Source organism: Giraffa tippelskirchi, chromosome 10 (genome assembly GCF_054371585.1).
Source record: "Giraffa tippelskirchi isolate mGirTip1 chromosome 10, T2T-mGirTip1v1.2.pri, whole genome shotgun sequence".
Classification (NCBI taxonomy): Eukaryota; Metazoa; Chordata; class Mammalia; order Artiodactyla; family Giraffidae; genus Giraffa; species Giraffa tippelskirchi.
Window position 1 is genome coordinate 156,056,104 of NC_137284.1, and position 23,001 is coordinate 156,079,104.

General features: G+C 45.1%; 1 protein-coding gene across 7 annotated transcripts in view; it reads left to right on the top strand.

Annotated features, from left to right (window-relative positions):
• The first annotated feature begins 11,617 nt into the window (after positions 1-11,617).
• NUB1 (negative regulator of ubiquitin like proteins 1) overlaps positions 11,618-23,001 on the top strand; it is a 32,713-nt gene continuing 21,329 nt past the window's right edge. For 3 of the 7 annotated variants that reach the window (XM_081533477.1, XM_081533482.1, XM_081533483.1), the window contains exons 1-3: positions 11,618-11,657; positions 14,640-14,757; positions 21,598-21,765. In XM_081533477.1, the coding sequence (XP_081389603.1) occupies positions 14,641-14,757; positions 21,598-21,765 (285 nt within the window). In that variant the 5' untranslated portion in view covers positions 11,618-11,657; position 14,640. Of the gene's footprint in view, positions 11,776-12,532; positions 12,578-14,639; positions 14,758-21,597; positions 21,766-23,001 lie in introns of all 7 variants that reach the window. The other 4 variants (XM_081533481.1, XM_081533484.1, XM_081533479.1 and 1 more) reach the window with 3 other exon arrangements.

Genomic DNA, 23,001 nt, shown 5'->3' on the forward strand with positions numbered 1-23,001 from the left:
CCCGGGTGTCAAGTTCAAGTCCTTCTCCCCGGTGTGTGGGGATGGGGTGGGGAAGGAGGGCGGGGAGAGAGGTCAGGGCAGCCTGAGCCCCTGCATCTGGATGGCAGAGTCAGCACCTCATCCCCTCTCCATTCTCGACACTAAAAAGTATTGGGAGCAGAGCCCCAAGAGGCTGGTCTTCAGAAGTGGGTGTGGCTGGGTTTCTATGAAAGTCCAGTGGTTAGGACTCCATGCTTCCAATGCAGGGGGTGAAGGTTCAACCCCTGGTCAGGGAACTAAGTTGTGGGGTGGGGGGCATGGTTGGGGACGTGTAATCAAAGTCTTAGCAAGGTCCTGACAATCCCAGAACCAGGCTGAGGCTAGGGTCATGATGATAATCTTACAAGGGAAATCAACAAATCAAAAGATGTGAACTTAAAAAAAAAGCTTAGTAGTCTTCATTTTCCCACAAGTTTTGGTACCAATTTTTATTTTCACCAACAAAGTACAAAGAAGTGCATTTCCCAGTCCCCCACCCCCGTCAACCTTGGATATTATCACACCTATGTTAGTCTAATAACAGACAAAGGATTTCCCATTGTGACTAATTTGTGTTTAATTACTAGAAAGGTTGCATGCATGCATGTGGTAGATGAAAGCTTACACTTTGTTTTGGGATCCCGGATGCGCCCCCAAGATTATCAACTTACGGTGAACGGTGCTGCCGAATTCGTGCCCTCCTAAGAAGACTTAACTCTAGGACCAAAGACAGTCTCGGTCACTTAGAGTTTTGAATAGATTTTGTTTAAAGCAGCAGGGACAGAGAAAGCTTCCAGCAATAGGCACTGGAAGGGGACAGGAGAGAGCACCCCCCTTGCCAGCTTTTGCAAGGCTTCCTGTACTCGTTAGTAAGCAGTTGATCATAGATAAAAGAAATACTTCAAGGCTGAGAGTTTCAACTCCAGGCAGACAAGGGGAAGTTGTCTCTGGACAGATGTCTCTGGGTGAGATATAATGTGTAAGTCTTCAAGGAAAGCAGACTTCTAAACAAGATACAGTTTCACTAACATAGCTTAAGGAAAACATTTCCATGAGTAAGATGTAATGTTTTGTTGGGCAATTAGCAGCTCAAGGTTGGAAAAAAATTACTTTCAGGCAGACCTGATTGTCGTCATAGCAACACAGAATTAAAGCAGCCTCCTATGTGGTTGGGCTTCCCCTGTGGCTCAGTTGGTAAAGAATCTGCCTGCAATGCGGCAGACCTGGGTTCCATCTCTGGGTTGGGAAGATCCCCTGGAGAAGGGAGAGACTCCCCACTCCAGTATTCTGGCCTGGAGAAGTCCATGGACTGTATACCCCACGGGGTCGCAAAGAGTTGGACACGACTGAGAGACTTTCACTTTCACTTTCCTACGTGGTTAAAGCGGGGAAGAGAAATGCAGAAAAAAACAACAACCGAACAACAGTTTCCTGCCATTTGTCTCCTCCTTCTTGGGGACCTCTGGCCTCCCTAGGAGACCTGCCTAGCCGTTAACCATTTCACATGCGTGCTCAGTCCTGTCTGACTCTGTGACGCTATGGACTGTAGCCCGGCAGGCTCCTCTGTTTACAAGATTTGCCAGGTAAGAATACTGGAGTGGGTTGCCATTCCCTTCTCCAGGGGATCGTCCCAACCCAGGGATCAAATCCACATCTCTTATGTCTCCTGCATTGGCAGGCGTGTTCTTTACCAATAGCACCACCTGGGAAACCCAAATCAACTATACTTCAATTTTTTTTAAAAAAGCCTCATTCTCCTTATTTCTACAAAAGGTGGACCTGTCATTTTCAGAGCTCTGAACCACGCGGTGTCCCTTGCACGGTTTCATCTCTCTGTGCTCCGTTCACTGAGTCTTAGGCTTTCTTAGGCATCCACAGCTATGTCTTCAATGTCTGCATGAGCACAGATGTCTCATAGGGTAGTATCTCCAGCCAAGCTCACTCCTCTTTTATTTATATTCTTCCTAGATATCCCTCTTGCCTGTCTCAAACACATCGCCAAAATTTATTATCTCCAAAGTTGAACTTTTGAGTCCTTCCAAACCTCTCCCTCCAAAAAACAAAACAGAAACAGGCCTGGTTCTCTTCCAGGGCCTTCATTCAGTGACTGGCACCGCTGTCCGGCCATCCAGAAATGTGAGCATGACCGTGATCCCTCTCTCCTGCCCATGTACCATCGCCCATCCTTCACAACCCCTGGAAGGACCGCTCTCTAGCTATCTCTGGGTTTGACTTGCTTTTCTGCATTCCTACCACACACTGGTTCTCACATATCAGCAGATTCTTGCTCCCAAGGGGCAAGCAGGCCATGCTCCACAAGGCTTGGCTCGTTTCTCCAACCATGCCTGACATTACGTCCCCTTTGTTCTCTTTCTTCTAACCACACTGTGTCCTTCACGGGGCTTCCTCTGGCCACAGGCTAATCTCCTTGTTGAAACTGAGTCCTCCTAAAACCAAGTTCCCTTACTGAGTGAATGACTAATCTCTCTATCCAAAATTTTATTCCTTTTCCTGTCTCATCCCTCTTCCCCTTCAGGATGGAAGAGTATTAAAGAAAAGGAGGGGATTGAAACTCAGCAGGACCCTGCAGGGCCTCCCCTGGTACGAAAGCCCCTCTGTGTCCCCCATGTCTTGTTTATAGGGAGAAAAATGCTTCAGTTTCCTAGGCCTTCTTTCCTTGAGTTCCAAAGAGCAGGCTCAAGCAGTTAACGAACAGGACAGTAGAGTCACAGGACTCTAAGTTCCTCAGGAAGGAACAGAGTTAACAATCTGATGCATATCTTTGAGTTCTTTTGCAGAACCTAAGATCCCCACCTAGTGGAGGGTGGTGACCACATGCTGACAGCAAGCACCAGATCCCAGACTAGCTGGAACCAGGAAGTTGATTGAGCTTTGCAACATCACCCTGGTACCTCACTACCAAACAACCGGAAGAATGTCCGTGAACTGATCCTGCATTCTATGACCCTAGTCCTTAACACTGTCTTTACAAACTCTTGCCTGAATGCCATTGGGGAGTTTGGGTCTTTTGAGCATGGTGCTCTGCAAGTAATCCTTTACTTTGTGACAAACACCTGTTGTGAGAGTTTGGCTTTCTGCATCATGGGCACACGAGCCCTTGCTTGGTAATGTTGTCTGTAAGATGCCTCCTTCTCTGTTTGGTTAACCTCTGCTCAGTTAACCTCTGCTTATCCTTCAGATCTCTGCCCAAGCATCACTTCCTTCCCCCATCACCCTTTTAGCTGGTCTGCTCAGGCTAGGTTATTTTGTTATTTAGTCACCAGGTTGTCTCTGACTCTTTGCAACCATATGGACTGCAGCATGCCAGGCTTCCCTGTCCTTCACTGTCTCCCAGAATTTGCTCAAATTCATGTCCATTGAGTTGGTTGCTATCTAAGCATGTCATCCTCTGCCTTTCCCTTCTCCTTTTGCCTTCACTCTTTCCCAGCATCTGGAAATGAAAGATGGCAGCTGCTAGACTCTCTTGCAGCTAGTGTTTCTGCATATGACCCAAGACTTGCAGCAGACGTATCCACAGGAGACTTGGGCAGACCAGCATCAGGCAGGAGTGTGCACCTGCCAGCAGGGCAGCACAGACACGAGGTTCTTCTGCAGTGACCAGGGTGGCACTTTTGCTGTCCAGTGCCAGAGAGGCTAAGTGGCAGGTGGCACTGATAGAGGTGTTCCTAGTAGAGCAATTCCACAGTTCGGCTGGACATTTTCCCAGATTGCTTTATTCCTGATGCTGTTCAGCATCCAAGTCTTGTTCTTTGACCCTCTTGAAGGTCTTAAGAGCTACAAAATACACTGTAATAGCCCCCTTCTAGAATATTCTATCCTTAGAATTGATTGTGTGCTCTGCAACTAAAACACTGGCACAAGAGCCATCAAGGTCAAGATGCTATTTAAAGCCATGGGACTGGATAAAAGCTGCTGAACAACATCATAAGAGTCTATGAATTCAGTTACATTGCCTACATGTGAAATTACACGAGGAAAAAAAATTTAAGAACGTAGAACTTGACTTGCTCCTTTATCTTCTTTCATCTGAGTAGTCATCAAATACTGTATGTTTCCCCATCCAAAGCATTTGCATCCAGTAGTAGTCTATGAACTACTACTCTAAGCCATGTCTATATCTCTTCCTACCTGAATCATTGTAATGCCCTCCAGACCCCTCTCTCTAGTCCTTCCTGCAAGTGGTCATCAGATTGGTCTTATTTATGCCCCTTCTATCTTGCCACTCTTTTGCAAATGAAATAAGGAAAGCTTTCAGATCTCCTAGACCATGAAGTCTAGATTTCCTTTTAAAATTTGTTTTTCATTGAAGGATAGTTGAATTCATTAATTTCATCGAAGTATAGTACACAATGTTGTATTATTGCTGTACAGCAAAGTGACTCAGTTATACATATATACACATATTCTTTTCCATTATGGTTTACCATAGGATATTGAATATAGTTCCCTATGCTATACAGGAGGACTTGGTCATTTATCCATTCTACATATACCAGTTTGCATCTGTTAATCCCAAATTCCCAATCTAACCCTCTCCCACCCGCTTCCCCCTTGGCAACCACCAGTCTCTTCTCAGTGTCTCTGCTTCTGTTTCATAGTTAAGTTCATTTGTGTCATATATTAAAGTCTACGAGTAAGCAATGTCATTCAGTCACTAAGTCATGTCCAACTCTTTGCAACCCTATAGACTGCAGCACCCCAGGCTTCCCAGTCCTCCACAATCTCCCAGAGTTTGCTCTAATTCATATCCATTGAGTCAATGATACAATCTAACCATCTCACTCTCTGTCACCTGCTTCTCCTCCTGCCATCAGTCTTTCCCAGCATCAGGGTCTTCTCCAGTGAGTTGGCTATTCGCATCAGGTGGCCAAAGTATTGGAACTTCAGCTTCAGCATCAGTCCTTCCAATGAATATTCAGGGTTGATGGTTTGATCTCCTTGCTGTCCAAGGGACTCTCAAGAGTCTTCTTCAGCACCACAGTCTCCTAGGAGTGACTAGGAGACATTTTTTTTCTAATCAGTCAAAAGTGAGAGGAAGCCTAGTGGTGAGGTTTCTGGATAAGCTATGGTTTTCCAGATAAAAATGGACAGAGTTAGTTGACATACTTTTCATTCTTAGCCCTCCCCTTTTCTTTCCATCTGGACCACAAACAATGCCTGGAGGTGCCGCTGCCATCTCTTATCATTGGCATAAAAAGTGTTAAAATGTAAGTTTCAGAAAAAAGTAAAATCATGACTCATATTCAGATATAAAAATGAACATATGTTAAAGATTTTATTGAACTCATGAGTGAACTAAGCAGATGTTATATGGTTCCAAGAAGCACAGATTCATATGGAGGAAAAGAGAGAAATGCTGAAATGAATGGAAAATGGAAGTAAATCTGGTTTTCCACAGGGTGGGAGGCAAGACACTTGAACCTCTATCTTAAAGGGCAGAATCTGCTTAGTTATAGATTAAGAACTCTGTGTGGCTATTAGTTACCTACAGTTAGAGCTGTGAAATAACTGTGTGCATCTGATCAGGTGGAAGGGTATGAGAGGGTAACAGGTAGGAAGGCTAGGGGTCTCCAAGCAGAGGAAATAAACTGCAAGTGGCAGACATTTTTTCTTTTTTTTTTTTCACTTCTCTATATAAAATTGAAAGGAGGCTTCTTTTAAATTCTGTGTTGTCATGACAACACCTGCTTCTGCCTGAACTTAACTTTTCTCAAACCTTGAGCTAACCAATGCACTTTCCCTCATAGAAATGTTCTCTTAAGCTATGTTAATGAAACTATGCATTTGCTTGGAAATTTGCCTTTCTTAAGATTCATGTCAATTGTTTTATGGCTGGGGATGACTCACCTTGTGCCAATGCTATCTCAAAGCGCATGTTGTGGGAGAGGGACCTGATGCAACTCTCTCAGTTTTGAGGTGATTCTTTATCATTGCAGGTGATTCTCCTGCAATGCAGGAAACCCCAGTTTGATTCCTGGGTTGGAAAGATGCCCTGGAGAAGGGATAGGCTACCCACTCCAGTAATCTTGGGTTTCCCTTGTGGCTCAGCTGGTAAAGAATCTGCCTGCAATGCGGGAGACTTGGGTTGGATCCCTGGGTTGGGAAGATCCCCTGGAGAAGGGAAAGTCTCCTCATTCCAGTATTCTGGCTTGGAGAATTCCATGGACTGTATAGTTCATGGGGTCGCAAAGAATTGGACACGACTGAGCGACTTTCACTTTCACTTTATTTGATTACCAGCTTGCTAACAGATATTCAACTCCTTGCTAAAAACTAGCAAAGGGGGCACTCTTTCAATCCTCTTCTGACATCTATGTCAGAAGCTTCCTCTATCCCTTTTATACTTTAATAAAACTTTATTACACAAAAGCTTTGAATATTCAAGCCTCGACTCTGGCCCCAGATCAAAATCCTCTCCTCCGAGGTCACAAATCCCAGCATAGCTCACAGCTCGCAGCCACAATCTTTCATCTTGGGGGCTCATCCGGGATCTTTAAGACAGGTAAGGATGCTTGGAGCTCTAGTTCTTTGTTCTCCTATTATACACGTTTTCTGCTGTACTTTACTAACTCTACGGTGTGCCTGTCTGAGTGAAAGTAGCATCAAAGAGATGTGGAATTGACCATGAAGCGAGAGTTGAGCCCTGCTTTGCGGTTCTGTGATGCCTCATAATGACTGAAGGCAGCCCCAAAAAGAGTTTCTACCAACCTGCCGATGACAAGAGGCATCCAACATCCCTGCAAGGGGAGCGGCCAGAAATGGACAAAGCATGTGGACTGACTTTTCCTTTCTCGGTCAACATTTCCTGGTCTCTTTGACCATTTTGTAACTGCCTTGGAAATTGAAACTACTAACCTAATCTGCCAAATCATAAACTTTCAAGGGACTTGTGATCTATGCTGTTACTGTGTACTTTGATTAGAGCCCAAGCTTAGATTGGTAGTCAGGAAGTGCCTAGCCTTGCTAGGAGTTGAAAGTTACAACAGGAGAACGTTCGGAAGCTAGGTGGAGCTCTAGCTCCAAGAGCATCTTTCAGGCTAAAAGTTACTCAGATTGGAAGCACAGCAGGCTTCTTCCTTTGGTAACACTAGCTCTTAGTGGACCAGAGGAGGCTCTCTGGTAGCTTTTGTCTCAATTCCTTAGATATTCTTTCTGTTGAATCTGTGGGAATGAACTGGAAGGACTGGCCCTAATAACTTGAAGACAAAAATCGCTTTTTCCTCACTGGCCGGGCCTTCACCATCTCTTTTGCTGTCACTTATACTGGTGTGGTGATGCTCGGAAGGGACCTCTTGGTTTTATGTTTGTCTCTTTACGATTTACCAGTCTTATTGTGGTCAGGAGTAGACTCAGGCCCGTGCACAGGCACCCAGGAGATGAATGTTTCTCCTGGCAGTTTCAGCTTGGGAGGCATTTTGGAAGGTTACTCTGATTGCACCCTGGGTAACATCAGAGGCAGGCAAAGGTTTTAATGGTGAGGAACTGGACATCAATCTGGGATACCATCAGCTCTACCCCCGATACATCTCCACCCCACCTTGGTGGTAGAATGAGGAGGGATGATGATGGGACAGCCGTGCTGGTAAGGAACAGGTTAACTCTGGCCAGGGAAGGATGCTTAGGTGGAAGACCTGTCTCCACCCCCATCTAGAACAGGGAGGGACACTTCTAGTGAAAAAGGGCAAAGGCACTGGATGCTGCTTTTTTCTCTCTTACAGATGGGAGTTAACAATTCCAGCCTTACTCCTTTGAACTGTATCCTGAAAAACTGGGATAGATTCGATCCCCAGGGCTTAAAGAAGACATGCTGATCTTCCTATGTGATACTGCATGACCATGGTATTCACTGGAGGATGGCAAACAGTTGGAGGTCTTTTAATTATAATACTGTTTTACACTTTCTAATAGGACCTGAGATCTATCTTCCCAGCCCATGTTTCCTGAGCATCAGGGTAACTCTCTTATCTGATCTCTCCATAACTTTTTACAGCTTCTATCATTTCTAAGGAAATTCTGTATTCCCAATCAGATGGGAACAAAGCTCCCTGTCCACCTGCTTCTTTTCTCTTCTCCTTCCACTTTCTTCTCATCCAGCCAAGATGGTGACTAAAAAGACCACATCTCCAAATAGCAGTGAAACTGAAAACCTACAAGACCAAAGTGTGAATCATCACTCAAATTCCCCCCAAATTCTAGTTTATAACCACTCAGAAATTTCCATTTATAAATAGAAAAAATCAAGAATGAAGTTATTTTCTTTTAAAATCCATCTTCCTATCTATAAAAAAATTAGTTAACTACATACTTTAACCCAATGCATGTATATTGTTCTGATCCAAACAACTATAAATAAAGCTGAACTGCCAAAACTTCCTGTTTCTTTTTGGTTTTTCTAGGAAGAACTGATAACATTTAGTGTTAAATCTTATGGTCATGCAAAGAATGTTTAAGGATTTTCTGGTTTTATTCCATCAGAAGTAAGACCAGTTATGCAGAAGTCCCCTGATTCTTTATCACCACAAAATTTATAGCAACCAAAATGCAAACACAATTTAAGAATTCTTCATCTCAAGAAATTGCAGTTGAAGTCACTAAATGTCAGTATTAGGAATAACAGAAAGGAGGGAGATTAGTAAAGAATAGTCAGAACAATAAAAGTTGAATTATTGGGTCAAAGAGAATATGCATTTTAATTTTGATAGATATGCTATGTGTGTGTGCTCTATGTTCAGTAATGTCCAACTCTTGTGATCTCATAGACTGTAGCCCGCCAGGCTCCCCTGTCCATGGGATTTCCCAGGCAAGAATACTGGAGTGGGTTGCCATTTCCTCCTCCAGGGGATCTTCCCGATGCAGGGATCAAATCTGTGTCTCTTGCCTTGGTAGACAGATTTTTTACCATCTGAGCCACCAGTCTCAGCTAATTGCCCTCTTAAGAGTTGTACCAACATAACCTTCCACAAGGAAGGTATGAAGATTGTTATTTCCACATAGCCTTGTCATCATAGCATGTTGTCAATCTTTTTCAGTCTAAGAGGTAAAAAAGTGAAATTTTGGTATAGTTTATAAAATTTTCTTTATTTTTTTAATTTTTGGCTGCGTTGGCTGCATGTGGGCTCAGTTCCTCCATGTCATGTGGGATCTTAGTTCCCTGATGAGTGATCAACCCACATTCCCTGCACTGGAAGGCAAGTTCTTAACCACTGCACCATGAGGGAAGTCCCTGGGTGTAGTTTTAATTTATATTTAGTGTCTCATCATGAACGAGATGAGTAATTTTTTGCGTATTTACAAAGCATTTCTATTTCCCTTTCAGTGAGTCATCTTTTAGCAGCTTTTGCCCAGTTTTCTGCTTTGGTCTTTTTCTTATCGAATTGTAAGAGTTCTTCATGTATGGTTTCGGAACGGAGGGCAACATTTTCCCCCATTTTGCTGTTTGTTTTTTGCCTTAACTAAGAAGCCGATTTGGCCCAAGGTAAAGAACTTTAATTTCAAAGATTTCTAAGTGTTTGTGTACTCAAAGGAGGCTGCAAAGCCACAAGACTCTTATTTAGAAAGACACAGAAATCAGCCAGCTTCCTGATAAGCACTGGTGGGCCAGTGGACAACACCTGCAGGTCAGAGGAGGAAAAAGGGGGGACAGAAGTTGCTCTGTGGTGTGGGCAGAGTCCTCCCCGTGGGGGCCAGGACAACGGGCACACGGGGCCTCTTTGGGAACACGTTGTCATTCAGTCGCTCAGTCGTGTCTGACTCTTTGTGACCCCATGGAGTACAGCACGCCAGGCTTCCCTGTCGGTCATCAACTCCTGGAGTTTGCTCAAACTCATGTCCATTGAGCGGGTGATGCCACCCAACCATTTTATCCTCTGTTGCCCTTTTCTCCTCCTGCCCGCAATCTTTCCCAGCATCAGCATCTTTTCCAATGAGTTGGCTCTTCCCATCAGGTAAAGTATTGGAAACTCCAAAGTATTGGAGTTTCAGCTTCAGCATCAGTCCTTCCAATGAATATTCAGGGTTGATTTCCTCTAGGATTGACTGGTTTGATCTCCTTGCACACATTTCTCTCCCCTAAAATGGATTTAGGCACATATCCCACCCAAGGCTTCTTCCCCCAGGAGGCAGAAGGGCACCAGGAGGAGGAGCTGTGCCTCCCTCTCCTTGCAGAGGGTGTCAAGAGAGTTTGCAAAGCCTTTTCAGACAGTCTGCAGCTCCTAGGGTGATTCTAGATACAACACTTTGTTCAGGAAATGTTTGTGCTCGGGGCTAAGGGGAGGGTGGGGCACTGACAGTATCTTCCCGGATGAGGTGGAGGCTGGGCAGCTTGCCTAGATCCCCAGGGTTGAAGCCAGTGGCCCCGTGCAGGGTCCAGGACAGTGCTAGAGCAGGTCTCAGGATGGGCCTTGGATTTGGTTAATGTGCTGCCCAAGCAAGCTCGGGCCTTGGGTTTGGAATGGAACGACCAACAGTCTCATCTGAGCAAGAAGTTTCTGGGGTCTGCCGTGGGCTCTATCTTGTCTTCCCATTCTTCCCTCCGGTCCTACCAAAGACGGATCTAACCATCTCTGGAAGCTATGCTACGACCTGTGCTCAACCAGCAGGCTCTGCGCTCCATTAGTTGTAGATACTCCTGTCTTATGTCCTCACCTAGACACCGGACACAGGCTGGGCCAGAGGGTTAGATGACTGAGTACAGGGGTGGGCAGAGCGCTTCGGCAGCAGGCGGATCGCCACAGGTCCTGTCAGCAATAGCATGTGGAGACAGGGTCAGTAGGGCCAGCAAAACCAGCAGGGAAGTGCGAGGGCAAGGGGCCGGGAAGTTCACCAAAGCGGAGGCCCGGGCCGAGTGATGCATGGCGGAATGAAAAGCTGGACTTTTAGAGGGGTCATCACGTTTGGCCCAGTCCGGGGAGGGGGGCGGGCCGGGGTTGGACCCAGCTGCAGTAAGTCCAGACTTTCCCGCCGTGGGGGGAGAAGGGGCTTGCTGCGAGGAGCTCTGGCCTCTTCCGAGGATTCTGGAGGAACGAAGCCAGGTTCAATTTCCTCAAAAGTCAGGTAAACTGGGCCGGGCCAGCGGTCCCGCCCAACACCGCCTTGGCCCTCAGAGGCGCGGCCCGTGGTCCTCAGGGTTGCGGGCTGTCTTCCCACAGCTCTGGGCCTGGGGGTCTTCCCGCCAGCCCCGCCCCCCGCCCCCCGGCAAGTCCCCCGTGCGGTCTTCGCCCAGGTTCCTTCTCGCCCTCCCCTCTGCCCCGCCCACATCTGACCCCCAACCAGGCTCTAGTCCCGCCCCTCGGCCCAGCCCCGCCCTAGCCTTGCCCCGCCCTTCCGCCTCGCCCCTAAGCCCTCCCCCGCCCCAGCTCCGCCCCGCCCCAGCTCCGCCCCATCCTTGTCCGGGCCTCCCGCCTTATCCCCGCCCACAGCCTACCCACAACCCCGCCCGGCCCCCTCTTGGCCCCGCCTACCCCCTGCTTCTCGGCCGCGCGGGGGCGCGGCGGGGCGGGGCGCCCGGCGGCGGCCTCGGAGGCGGGGGCGGGGCCGGCCTCACCCGGAATAAAAATAAACGGCGGCCGCCGCCGCATCCGGGCACTCGGCGGGTCGAGGCTGGCGCTGCTGTGGTGCAGGTGAGGAGATGGCGGCCGAGCGTCCGGTCACTGACCCCGGTCTCAGCTGCGCCGCCCGGCGCCCGAACTCCCCCCCGGCGTGACCACGACGCCGACCCCGCCCGGGCAGCGGCGGGAGGTGGGCGCCCTGCGCGGCGGGTCGGCCGGGACCGGGGGCGGCGGGTCGGGGCTTCCGGACGCGCCGGGCCTTCCGCCCGGCCCTGGGTTTGCTCTGGGCTGACGCGGGTGGTGGGTATGTAAAACGAAAGACTGAAATGTTTTTGTTGGGAGGCAGAGAAACATATGTATATGTTAAAATTACTCACTAGCCATACAAAAAGCTTGAGTCGTAACATTGTTTTTCCAAATATGCCATTTGGGATTTATTTGCAATCAAAGACAGATTTTCTTTGCTGTTAATAAGAAAACGCCGTTTATTTTCTCCAGCCGTGACGATCTGGTTCTGTATGTTTCTCAACGTCTTCCCACACTCTTATTTTTTAATAGAAGATTCTTACAATAGTCTGCCTAAGAGAAAAAGTTCTGTATTTAGAATAGGTATATGTGTGTGTGTGTATTTGAAAAGCTCTGGATAAAGGCAGTGTTGATCGATTTATTTAAAAAATGAAAGTGAAATGTTACAAGAATGATTTATGCCCTTTCACTTTCGGTTTAGAGCAGTGGTATTAATGAATTTCTGCTTTTTGGCGGGGGCTGTGACACCGAACATTGTGTGGCACGCCTGAAACTTTCAGTTTTCCAGTTAACATTGAAAACTGATTTATTAAACCATTTCCCCTTTTGATTTGAGTTAAAATACATATCCTCGTTTTTTAATGTTGCCCATGAGTGAAGTTTTGTAAGTTTCAAGACAATGGTTTAATTTTTTTTTTCAGACATTAAGTGGTGGACTAGAGACCCTCCTTGCTGTGTGTTTGCTGGTAGGTGGAGTGTGGACCACACGCTAGGTTTAGGAAATCCTTTGAGACTTCTGCTTGGTAATTACTTGGATTACAGAAGGTTGTGCATTCAGCCTTCTAAATAGCTTGGCTTCAGTGAATGGCCCATGAAATGGTTACCACCCCCTCACAAGTGATCCTCAGTTGGGAATTTCTGAGCATTTAGGAGAGGGGCTTCCCCGGTGGCTCTGTGGTAAAGAATCCGCCTGCCAGTGCAGGAGACACAGGAGATGTGGGTTTGATCCCTGGTCAGAAAGATCCCCTGGAGGAGGAAATGGCAACCCACTTTAGTATTCTTGCCCGGAAAATTACACAGGACAGAAGGGCCTGGCGGGCTACAGTCCAGTTTTCTGTGTGAGAAGCGGTTTATTAGTGCTTGAAAACCTGGGGTTCTTTCTTAGGTTACCTGGATGCACACAACCCCCTCTTTGATGTGTGTTTCCTCCTTTTTCCCTTCTCCCCCCATCCTGATTACCCTCTTTCTTGCCCCCAAATTGATATAAAGTGGATTTGAACTTTCTTTTTAAAGCACTTGCTTACGGAATACACTTAAGTTATCAAACTTGATTTAGAAATCAGGTGAATTGAGTTTTGGGGATTGTGGAATACAGGCCCTGAATAGGAAAAAGAAAGTTGCTCATCTAGGTTATGTTAACCCTTACCTACTTTTTTGCTCTCTGAAACATGTCTCCGTCCTTGAGGGGCTTTACTTTTGCCTTTGACTTGCCTCACTGCTCATCTGACTTGGCTGCACTGTCCCTTCAGCTGTTTCACTGTCTGGCAGCCTCACCCCCCTATGAGATGCTAGTGCTAGCGAAGGAGGCGTAAAAGACTCCACTGCTGTGTAAGCCCAGGGCAGAGAAGCAGCAGGGACTTTGTGAGAGACGGTAGAATGCAGTGATCCATTGTTGTGGGCACAAGTCCCAGGACTAGTTATGGTGCTGCCTAATCTTTCATCCTTAAGCGAGTCATTTTACAATATTGGGCTATGGCTTTTCATGTGTAAAATGATGACCCAGCCAGTATTGATTGGAATAGTACGTGTAGATCTGCTTTTATGCTTCTATCAGAAAATATGCAAAACTTTTCTAGCACTAAACACTAAATTTTTAATTTAATTTTATTATTTTTAAAAATATTTGTTTATTTTGGTGGGGCCAGGCTGTAGTTGTGGCATGCAGATACTTTGTTGCAGCAAAGTATCCAACCAGGGATGGAACCCAGGCCCCCTGCATTGCGATCACGGAGTCATAACTCTGGACCAACAGAAAAATCCCTAAATTTTTAATTTTAAAATTTCAGGTATAGAAAAATGTGTATTATTGATGGTTCATGGTTCAAGCTCGCTTTTCTTCATATTTACCTGCCAGTGTGATTGCTCTTTTGTGTTAAAATAGCCAACATACAGAGCCACTGTATGTTGGTAAATTCTTTACCACAGGGCCACTGTGTTGAGTTGTTTAAGTTTGCTACTTTAAGGGTTTATCTTTCTTATTTTGTGTTTCCTCTTAGAGAGTGATAGCAGGTTAAGAAATAGAAGGGGCTTCCCTGGTGGCTCAGTGGTAAAGAATCCGCCTGCCAATGCAGGAGATGTGGGTTCAGTCCCTGGGTCGAGAAGATTCCCCTGGAGAAGGAAATGGCAACCCACTCCAGTGTTCTTGCCTGGGAAATCCCAAGGACAGAGGAGCCTGGTGGGCTATAGTCCTTGGAGTCGCAAAGGATTTGGAGATGACTTAGCTATCTAAAACACACAACACACCCAAGAAATAAAAGAATTACTTACTTACTGCATATTAGCAACTTTGAAACATGTATTCTTATGTAACATATATAATTGGGTATATGATGCATGTTTCAGTCTGTATGTAATATACAAAGCTTTTAGAGAAGTTTGGAGCTAGTTAAAACCTAGTCCAAAAGCACTTTAAACTGGAGAGGGAGAAATGGAGGAGACCTCTTGCTTACTCAACAGTGTGTTAGGTGACTTATAAAACACTTTGAAATGTAGTGCAGAGTATCATTGATGTACTGTTTTGCTTTCAAGGATGGCACAAAAGAAATATCTCCAATCAAAATTGACCCAGTTTTTAAGGGAAGACAAAATTCAGCTTTGGAAACCTCCATATACAGAAGAAAATAAAGAAGTTGGTTTGGCATTGAAGGTATTTCTCTTTTAAGACATTAATAATTAGCAGTGTTGTAAGTCTCCTTGGTAAGTAAGATTCTGAAGTCACCAGAAATTGCCAGGTACAACCAGGTAGGCTTTTGCAATAACCAGAAACAATGGTAATAAACAGGTTCCCATATTTTGCTAGCAGTTGGCAAGCTTATTTTTGTTTAAGAAGATTTTATTTATATGAGAATGTTTATCTGATTATTTTGGCATGTGCCATTTCTCATGCTTCCCAGTGTTACCTAAGATGATTAATCTGGGTGTTCGTGCTGGTGGGGCAGTGCCAGAGGCAGAAGGTTCGTGTGTGACGTGTTCTGGGTTAGTGTTCCAGACCGTTCTCTGCCCTCCTGGTTAGCGTTTTCAGCTATGGAACAGTATTTCCTTCCTCAGCTTTGTTTACACTGTTGGCTATCTGTTCATTTTTCCAAAATACATTTTCCTAATAATTGTACCTCAGTTTTTTATGATCTCATCAAAAATGGCCTCACTTTTCCTAAGTGAAATTTCTAGAAACCGAGGTTGGCTTGCCTTTCTAAGCTGGGGAACATTATAATCATTTTTGAGCAAAATCTCACTATGTTTGAATGTCCTAGAACATACTTCTCTTGTTTTCTCAGTCTGAGTGTATTGTGGTAAACAGTGTAACATCTGTCAGGGAGTAATGGTTGTCAGGAGGGCATCGCATTGTCCTGTGTTGTGACATAGTGATGCGCTCGGGAGGTGACCGCTGTGTCAGGGTCTTGGAGTTCTCTCTCCTGTTCCTGACAGGACTCACTTTTTTTTTTTAAGTTTTTGCAAACCTCCCGACCTTTTCTTCTGAATTTGCTTGTTACAATCTCTTGGCTTGGGAACTAGATGGGGCTGTGACTTCTGTCTGCAGCTCCTGGCACAGAGCTCCTAACACCCTTGGAATTCCCGAGTGGCGAGGCTGATGAAAGGGGCAAGAGAAGAAGGGAGACTGTCAGCTGCTGCTGCAGTATGCTAATTTAGAAACAGCAGTGGTTTGGTACCAGGAGAGTCACCATGGACGTAGTGAGAAGTGATTGGACTCTGGGTATATTTCCAAGTACAGCCAGCAGGTTTTGCAGGCAGATTGGATGTGGAGAATGAGAGAGGGAAAAGGGCTGACTCACCCAGTTTGAGCCTGAGCTCCTGGTGGAGTACAGTTGCCATGGACTGAAATGGGATAGCCCAAAGGAGAGGAAGACCAAGTACTCATTTCAGTTCAGTTCAGTCGCTCAGTCCTGTCCGACTCTTTGCAACCCCATGGACTGCAGCACACCAGGCTTCCCTGTCCATCACCAACTCACGTAACTTGCACAAACTTACATCCATCGAGTCAGTGATGCCATCCAACCATCTCATCCTCTGTTGTCCCCTTCTCCTCCCACCTTCAATCCTTCCCAGCATCAGGGTCTTTTCCAGTGAGTCCATTCTTCGCATCAGGTGGCCAAAGTATTGGGAGTTTCAGTTTCAGCATCAGTCCTTCCAATGAATGTTCCGGACTGATTTCCTTTAGGATTGACTGGTTTGATCTCCTTGCAGTCCAAGGGACTCGCAAGAGTCTTCTCCAACACCACTGTTCAAAAGCATCAATTGTTTGGTGCTCTGCTTTCTTTATAGTCCAACTCACATCCATACTCGACTACTGGAAAAACCATAGCTTTGACTAGACGGACCTTTGTTGGCAAAGTAATATCACTGCTTTTTAATATGCTGTCTAGGTTGGTCATAGCTTTTCTTCCAAGGAGCAAGCATCTTTTAATTTCATGGCTGCAGTCACCATCTGCAATGATTTTGGAGCCCAAGAATATAAAGTCTGTCACTGTTTCCATTGTTTCCCCATCTATTTGCCATAAACTGATGGGACCGGATGCCATGATCTTAGTTTTCTGAATGTTGGGTTTTAAGCCAACTTTTTCACTCTCCTCTTTCACTTTCATCAAGAGGTTCTTTAGTTCTTCACTTTCTGCCATAAGGGTCGTGTCATCTGCATATCTGAGGTTATTGATATTTCTCCCGACAGTCTTGATTCCAGCTTGTGCTTCATCCAGCCTGGCATTTCGCATGATGTACTTTGCATATAAGTTAAATAAACAGGTGACAATATACAGCCTTGAGGTACTCCTTTCCCAATTTGGAACCAGTCTGTTGTTCCATGTCCAGTTCTAACTGTTGCTTCTTGACCTGCATATAGATTTCTCAGGAGGCAGGTAAGGTGGTCTGGTATTCCCATCTCTTGAAGAATTTTCTACAGTTTGTTGTGATCCACACAGTCAGAGGCTTTGATGTAGTCAATAAAGCAGAAGTAAATGTTTTTCTGGAACTCTCTTGCTTTTTCTATGATCCAACGGGTGTTGGCAATTTGATCTCTGGTTCCTCTGACTTTTCTAAATCCAGCTTGAACATCTGGAAGTTCTCGGTTCACACACTGTTGAAGCCGGGCTTGGAGAATTTTGAGCATTACTTTGCTAGCCTGTGAGATGAGTGCAATTGTGCAGTAGTTTGAACATTGTTTGGCCTTGCCTTTCTTTGGGATTAGAATGAAAACAGACCTTTTCCAGTCCTGTGGCCACTGCTGAGTTTTCCAAATTTGCTGGCATAGCGAGTGCAGCACTTTCACAGCATCATCATTTAGGATTTGAAATAGCTCATCGGAATTCTGTCACCTCCACTAGCTTTGTTCATAGTGATGCTTCCTCAGGCCAACTTGACTTCACATTCCAGGATGTCTGGCTCTAGGTGAGTGATCACACCATTGTGGTTATCCAGGTCATGAAGATCATTTTTGTATAGTTCTTCTGTGTATTCTTGCCATTTCTTCTTAATATCTTCTGCTTCTGTTAAGTCCATACCATTTCTGTCCTTTATTGTGCCCATGTTTGCATGAAGTGTTCCCTTGGTATTTCTAATTTTCTTGAAAGTGAAAGTGAAGTTGCTCAGTTGTGTCTGACTCTTTGCAGCCCCATGGACTATAGCCTACCACGCTCCTCTGTCCATGGGATTTTCCAGGCAAGAGTACTGGAGTGGGTTGCCATTTCCTTCTCCAGAGGATCTTCCCGACCCAGGGATTGAACCTGGGTCTCCCGCATTGTAGGCAGACGCTTTACTGTCTGAGCCACCAGGAAAGTAATTTTCTTGAAGAGATCTCTGTCCTATTCTATTGTTTTCCACTATTTCTTTGCATTGATCACTGAGGAAGGCTTTCTTATCTCTCCTTGTTGTTCTTTGAAACTCTGCATTCAAATGGGTATATCTTTCCTTTTCTCCTTTGCCTTTTGCTTCTCTTCTTTTCACAGCTATTTGTAAGGCCTCCTCAGACAGCTGTTTTGCCATTTTGCATTTCTTTTTCTTGGGGATGGTCTTGATCACTGCCTCCTGTCAGGCACTCTGTCTATCAGATCTAGTCCCTTAAATCTATTTCTCACTTCTGTATAATCAAAAGGAATTGATTTAGGTCATACCCGAATGGTCTAGTGGTTTCCCCTACTTTCTTCAATTTAAGTCTGAATTTGGCAATAAGGAGTTCATGATCTGAGCCACAGTGAGCTCCCGCTCTTATTTTTGGGAACTGTATAGAGCTTCTCCATCTTTGGCTGCAAAGAATATAATCAATCTGATTTCGGTGTTGGCCACCTGGTGATGTCCATGTGTAGAGTCTTCTCTTGTGTTGCTGGAAGAGGGTGTTTGCTATGACCAGTGCATTCTCTTGGCAAAACTCCGTTAACCTTTGTCTTGCTTCATTCTGTACTCCAAGGCCAAATTTGCCTGTTACTCCAGGTATCTCTTGCCTTTCTACTTTTGCATTCTAGTCCCCTATAATGAAAAGGACATCTTTTTTGGGTGTTAGTTGTAAAATGTCTTGTAGGTCTTCATAGAACCGTTCAGCTTCTTCAGCATTACTGGTTGGGGCATAGATTTGGATTACTGTGATATTGAATGGTTTGCTTTGGAAACGATCAGAGATCATTCTGTCGTTTTTGAGATTGCATCCAAATACTGCATTTCGGACTCTCTTGTTGACTATGAAGGCTACTCCATTTCTTCTACGGGATTCCTGCCCACAGTAGTAGATATAATGGTCATCTGAGTTAAATTCACCCATTCCAGTCCATTTTAGTTCTCTCATTCCTAAAATGTTGACGTTCACTGTTGCCATCTCCTGTTTGACCACTTCCAATTTACCTTGATTCACGGACCTAACATTCCAGGTTCCTATGCAACATTGTTCTTTACAGCATCAGACTTGACTTCCATCACCAGACCAAGTACTCCGTCTTGGGCAAAACAAGTCTGAGAGTTCAAGGTTGATGTCTTGGCCAGAGGTATCCTAGAGAGAGTTGGTGGTGTATAGATGTGGTTGGAAGCAGTGAGCCTGGCTGACATTACTAAGCAAACAAGTAGAGGAAGGAAAGGTGTCTAAAGGCTGAGTCCTGGGTCACTTCGGTGAGATGACAGGAGCCAGGCGGAAGGGGCAGCGAAGGAGCATCCGAGGTGGAAGGAAAGAGGAGAGGGTGTAGAAACCAAGTGAGGAGGAAGGCGCTTGGTGAGGTGGAGACACTGAGCAATTTTGACAAGAACTTCAGAATGTCCGTGTGGAAGCCAACCAGTGCAGAGTGAAGATGTAGAGAGGTTGGAGATGTCGAATGTAGATTGTTCCTGTTCAGTTTTTTTAATTTTCTAATTTACAAAAGGATTCACTGAAGGATTCCTTTAAATTTCCCTTTCCTCTCATATAAATATCTTTAACAGACCCTGAGCACTGAAAGGGTGAGGAGTAAGGAAACGCTGACATGTGGGAGCCACTGCACATGAAGGTAGCTCATAATTGAAAGCCAAGCCTGTTTTATTAGGGCTATAATTAGCATCCTCGAGAAGGCCCTCTGTCCCACAGGAAAATTACCCCCGTTGAGTCAGGCAAGCACAGGTACCCTGGTGACCCCGCCTGTGCTCTCCTGCCCAGAAGGAGCTCCCTGGTTGCTTAGCTGGGCTCCGAACAGAGGAGGGAGCCTGGGCTCTGAGGTCGAGGCGTGCAGGCGCAGCTCTGCCACTGCCTGTGGGCCTCAGCGAGTTGCAGGCGAGCTCTGGTCCCACTCTCATCACTTACGAAATGGGGGCCGTGGTACCTCCATGATTAGGTTGCTGTGAGTGTCTGAGAGAATATGTGTTCAGCACCTGGCTGATGTTTATTAAATTTAAGTACTGCAGTTAATGGGCTTCCCTGGTATCTCAGCTGGTATAAAATCTGCCTGTAGTGCAGGAGACCTTGGTTCCCTCCCTGGGTTGGGAAGGAGATCCCCTGGAGGAGGATATCACTCCAGTGTGCGTTCCTGGAGAATCCCTATGGACAGAGGAGCCTGGCAGGCTACAGTCCGTGGGGTCACAAAGAGTCAGACATGACTGAGCAACTAAGCACAGCACAAGGGTGATGGGGGCCTTCAGGATGGGGCTACTTGCCTACAAGACCAAACTTGGATTAGAAGCATGGGACTTCCAGCCCCACCTCCTCCAGCCTCTGGGGAGGCCAGGGGGCAGAAGAGATCACGCTGGTCAGCCAATCATGTCCGTATAATGGAGCCTCCGTAAAAACCGTTAAATGACGGATCGCAGGAGCTTCCAGATGGGCAGAGATGTCCGTTGGCCGGAGAGGAGCACACCCACAGGGACCGACGTCCTCTGGACCCTTCCAGGCTCTGCCATGTGTGCGTCTCCGTCTGGGTGTTCTCTTTGTAATAATTTATAAAAATAAGGGGAGCAGTTTCCTGATTTCTGTGGAGTTTGTTCTAGCAAATTACCAAAACTGAAGGGGCAGGGCTTGTAGGAACCCTCAACTGTGTAATCAAGTCAGACAGAAGTGTGGGTAACCTGGGGACCTGCTTACCTGCTGCCTGAAATGAGGGCAGGCCTGTGGGATTGAGCCCTTACCCTGTGGCGTCTGCCTCTGATTTACTAACTCCGTCGTTCGTGACAGAGTTGAATTGAATTGTAGGATGTCCAGTTGGTGTCAGAATTGATTGATGTCAGAAAAGGGTGAGAAAAAAACCTTCACAAGGTAATTATGTTTATGTTTTCTAGAGAATTATAGAAAGTTTTTTTAAAGTATTTTTATTGAAAAGGCTTCTGTGTTTTCCAGAGATTAAAAATAAGGTATACTCTTGGGTTGAAAAAAACTGTATGTATATAATCAACTACAAAAATGATAAAGAGTGTGTTTTCAAAAATACATTATAATATCACCAATATTGGTGTTTTCTTCCAGTCATTTCCTATGTGATTGTTTATTTAAAGCGTGTGTTATAAATAGTTTTGTATTAATTTTTAAAAAAGATATTCTGATCTGCTTTGTAACTTTTATATATCAAGAATATCTCCCTTATTATAAATACATACTTAGACCATCATCTAACCTGAGTCGTTCTCACAAATTAGAAAAGTTAGACAGTTTCCGGGTTTTTGCCCGCACTCTGCAGTGGTGAACAGCCCGTATCCCTCAAGGTGAGTTTGTGTCGATGTATCTACTGCAGTCACGTACGTTGCAGCCTGCCTTTCTTTCCTGCCTTTCTTTTCCCCCAGCGTAACCCCAACTATTTTCACTTTCTCTAGGGGATCTGTTTTCCAATCCTTCATTTTTATTTTTTCCTGAATCCTCTCTAAATAAACCCTGTGCTTCTCAAGATGTCAAGACACTGTCTAGATTTCAGTAGAATAGGGGTGAACACCACTCATCGGGTTTTTTGCCTTAGAGTGTTATGTGCACTGTTTTGTATTTTGCTTTTCTTTGAGTTGGTACTGTATCGATCTGTGTATTTTTTTCAATTTTTCTTCATAGGACCTTGCTAAGAAGTACTCTGACAAGCTAGAATGTTGTGAAAATGAAGTTGAAAAGATAATGGAAGAAATACGTTGCAAAGCAGTGGAGCGTGGCACAGGAAATGAGCACTATAAAACAACAGGAATTGCCACAATTGAAGTCTTTCTACCTGCACGGTTAAAAAAAGTGAGTAGGTTCCCCAAATTTACATAGCTATTAATGTTCAGTTACCTTAGTGACGTGATTAAATAAATAATGAGTTCTTTCTTTTTGAAGTTACAACCCAAAGATAAAATTCTTTTAAGTTACTTTACATATTGAACATTAATAAACCTAAAAGTTAATTTTATGGATTCTTAAAGCTGGAACATCTACAAGTAGCCTGGGCTCCAGGCATCACAGAGCTATGTGTCACATTCTTACTTTTTCTAGAGTTTGAACGAACATTTAGCAAAGATGGGGAATAAAAGATTACTTCAGGTTTTCTGAAACTGCAGGCAGTAGGACACATCAGAGGAATTCATCTTTCTTTTTCTTCGCGAGTGGAAGCCAGAGCGCAGTCAGCTGAGTGCGCAGGCGGGGCTGCCGTGACTGGAGCCACCTGTGTCTCGGGCACATCCTCAGTAGTTGAAGTCCAGAAATGTTACTGAGGCAGGGCATCCAGAGAGGGCTGCCTCTTAGGACTGATCAGTGTTCGTTCTTCTCAGAAGAAATGAAGATAAGTGTGTATCAGAATTACCATGTGACCCAGCTATTTTACTTCAGGAGGAGTGAAAACTGTATCTATACAACAACTGTATCTATACAACAGCTGTACCAGAGCATTTGTAGCAGCTCTGTTCACAATGGCCCAAAGGTGGAAACAGCCCTAATGCCTGTTGGTGGATAAATGGGGTGCACCCATAGAATAAGTTATTTAGCCATGAAAGGAGCAAAGGACTGATACTCTGCGATACTCAAAAACATTTTGAAAGAAGCCAGACACAAAAGACCACATACTGTGTAGTTCCATTTATATGAAATATCTAGAATAGGCAAATCCATAGAGATAGAACATATGTTCATGGTTGTCTGGGGTGGGAAGCAGGAGGGATTAGGAGGCTAGGGCATGTTTGGTGAGGAGATGGTGAAAATGCTCTGAAATTTTATTATGATAACAGTCATACAACTCTGTAAACATACAAGAAACCATGGACTCTAATACTTTAAACAGGGAGCTTTAAGATATGCAAGTTACATCCCTATAAAGCTGTTAAAAATGTCTAGGAAAAATAAAGAACTTGATGAGAAAAAGGAAATTATATATGTATCTACCTCAGAATGCCAGTTCATGAGTTTAAAAGGCAGTATGTATATACAGACTCCTCCGCTAGTACCAAGTGCCAGGGAAAGCAGACCACCAGTCAGAAAGCTGATTGGTGA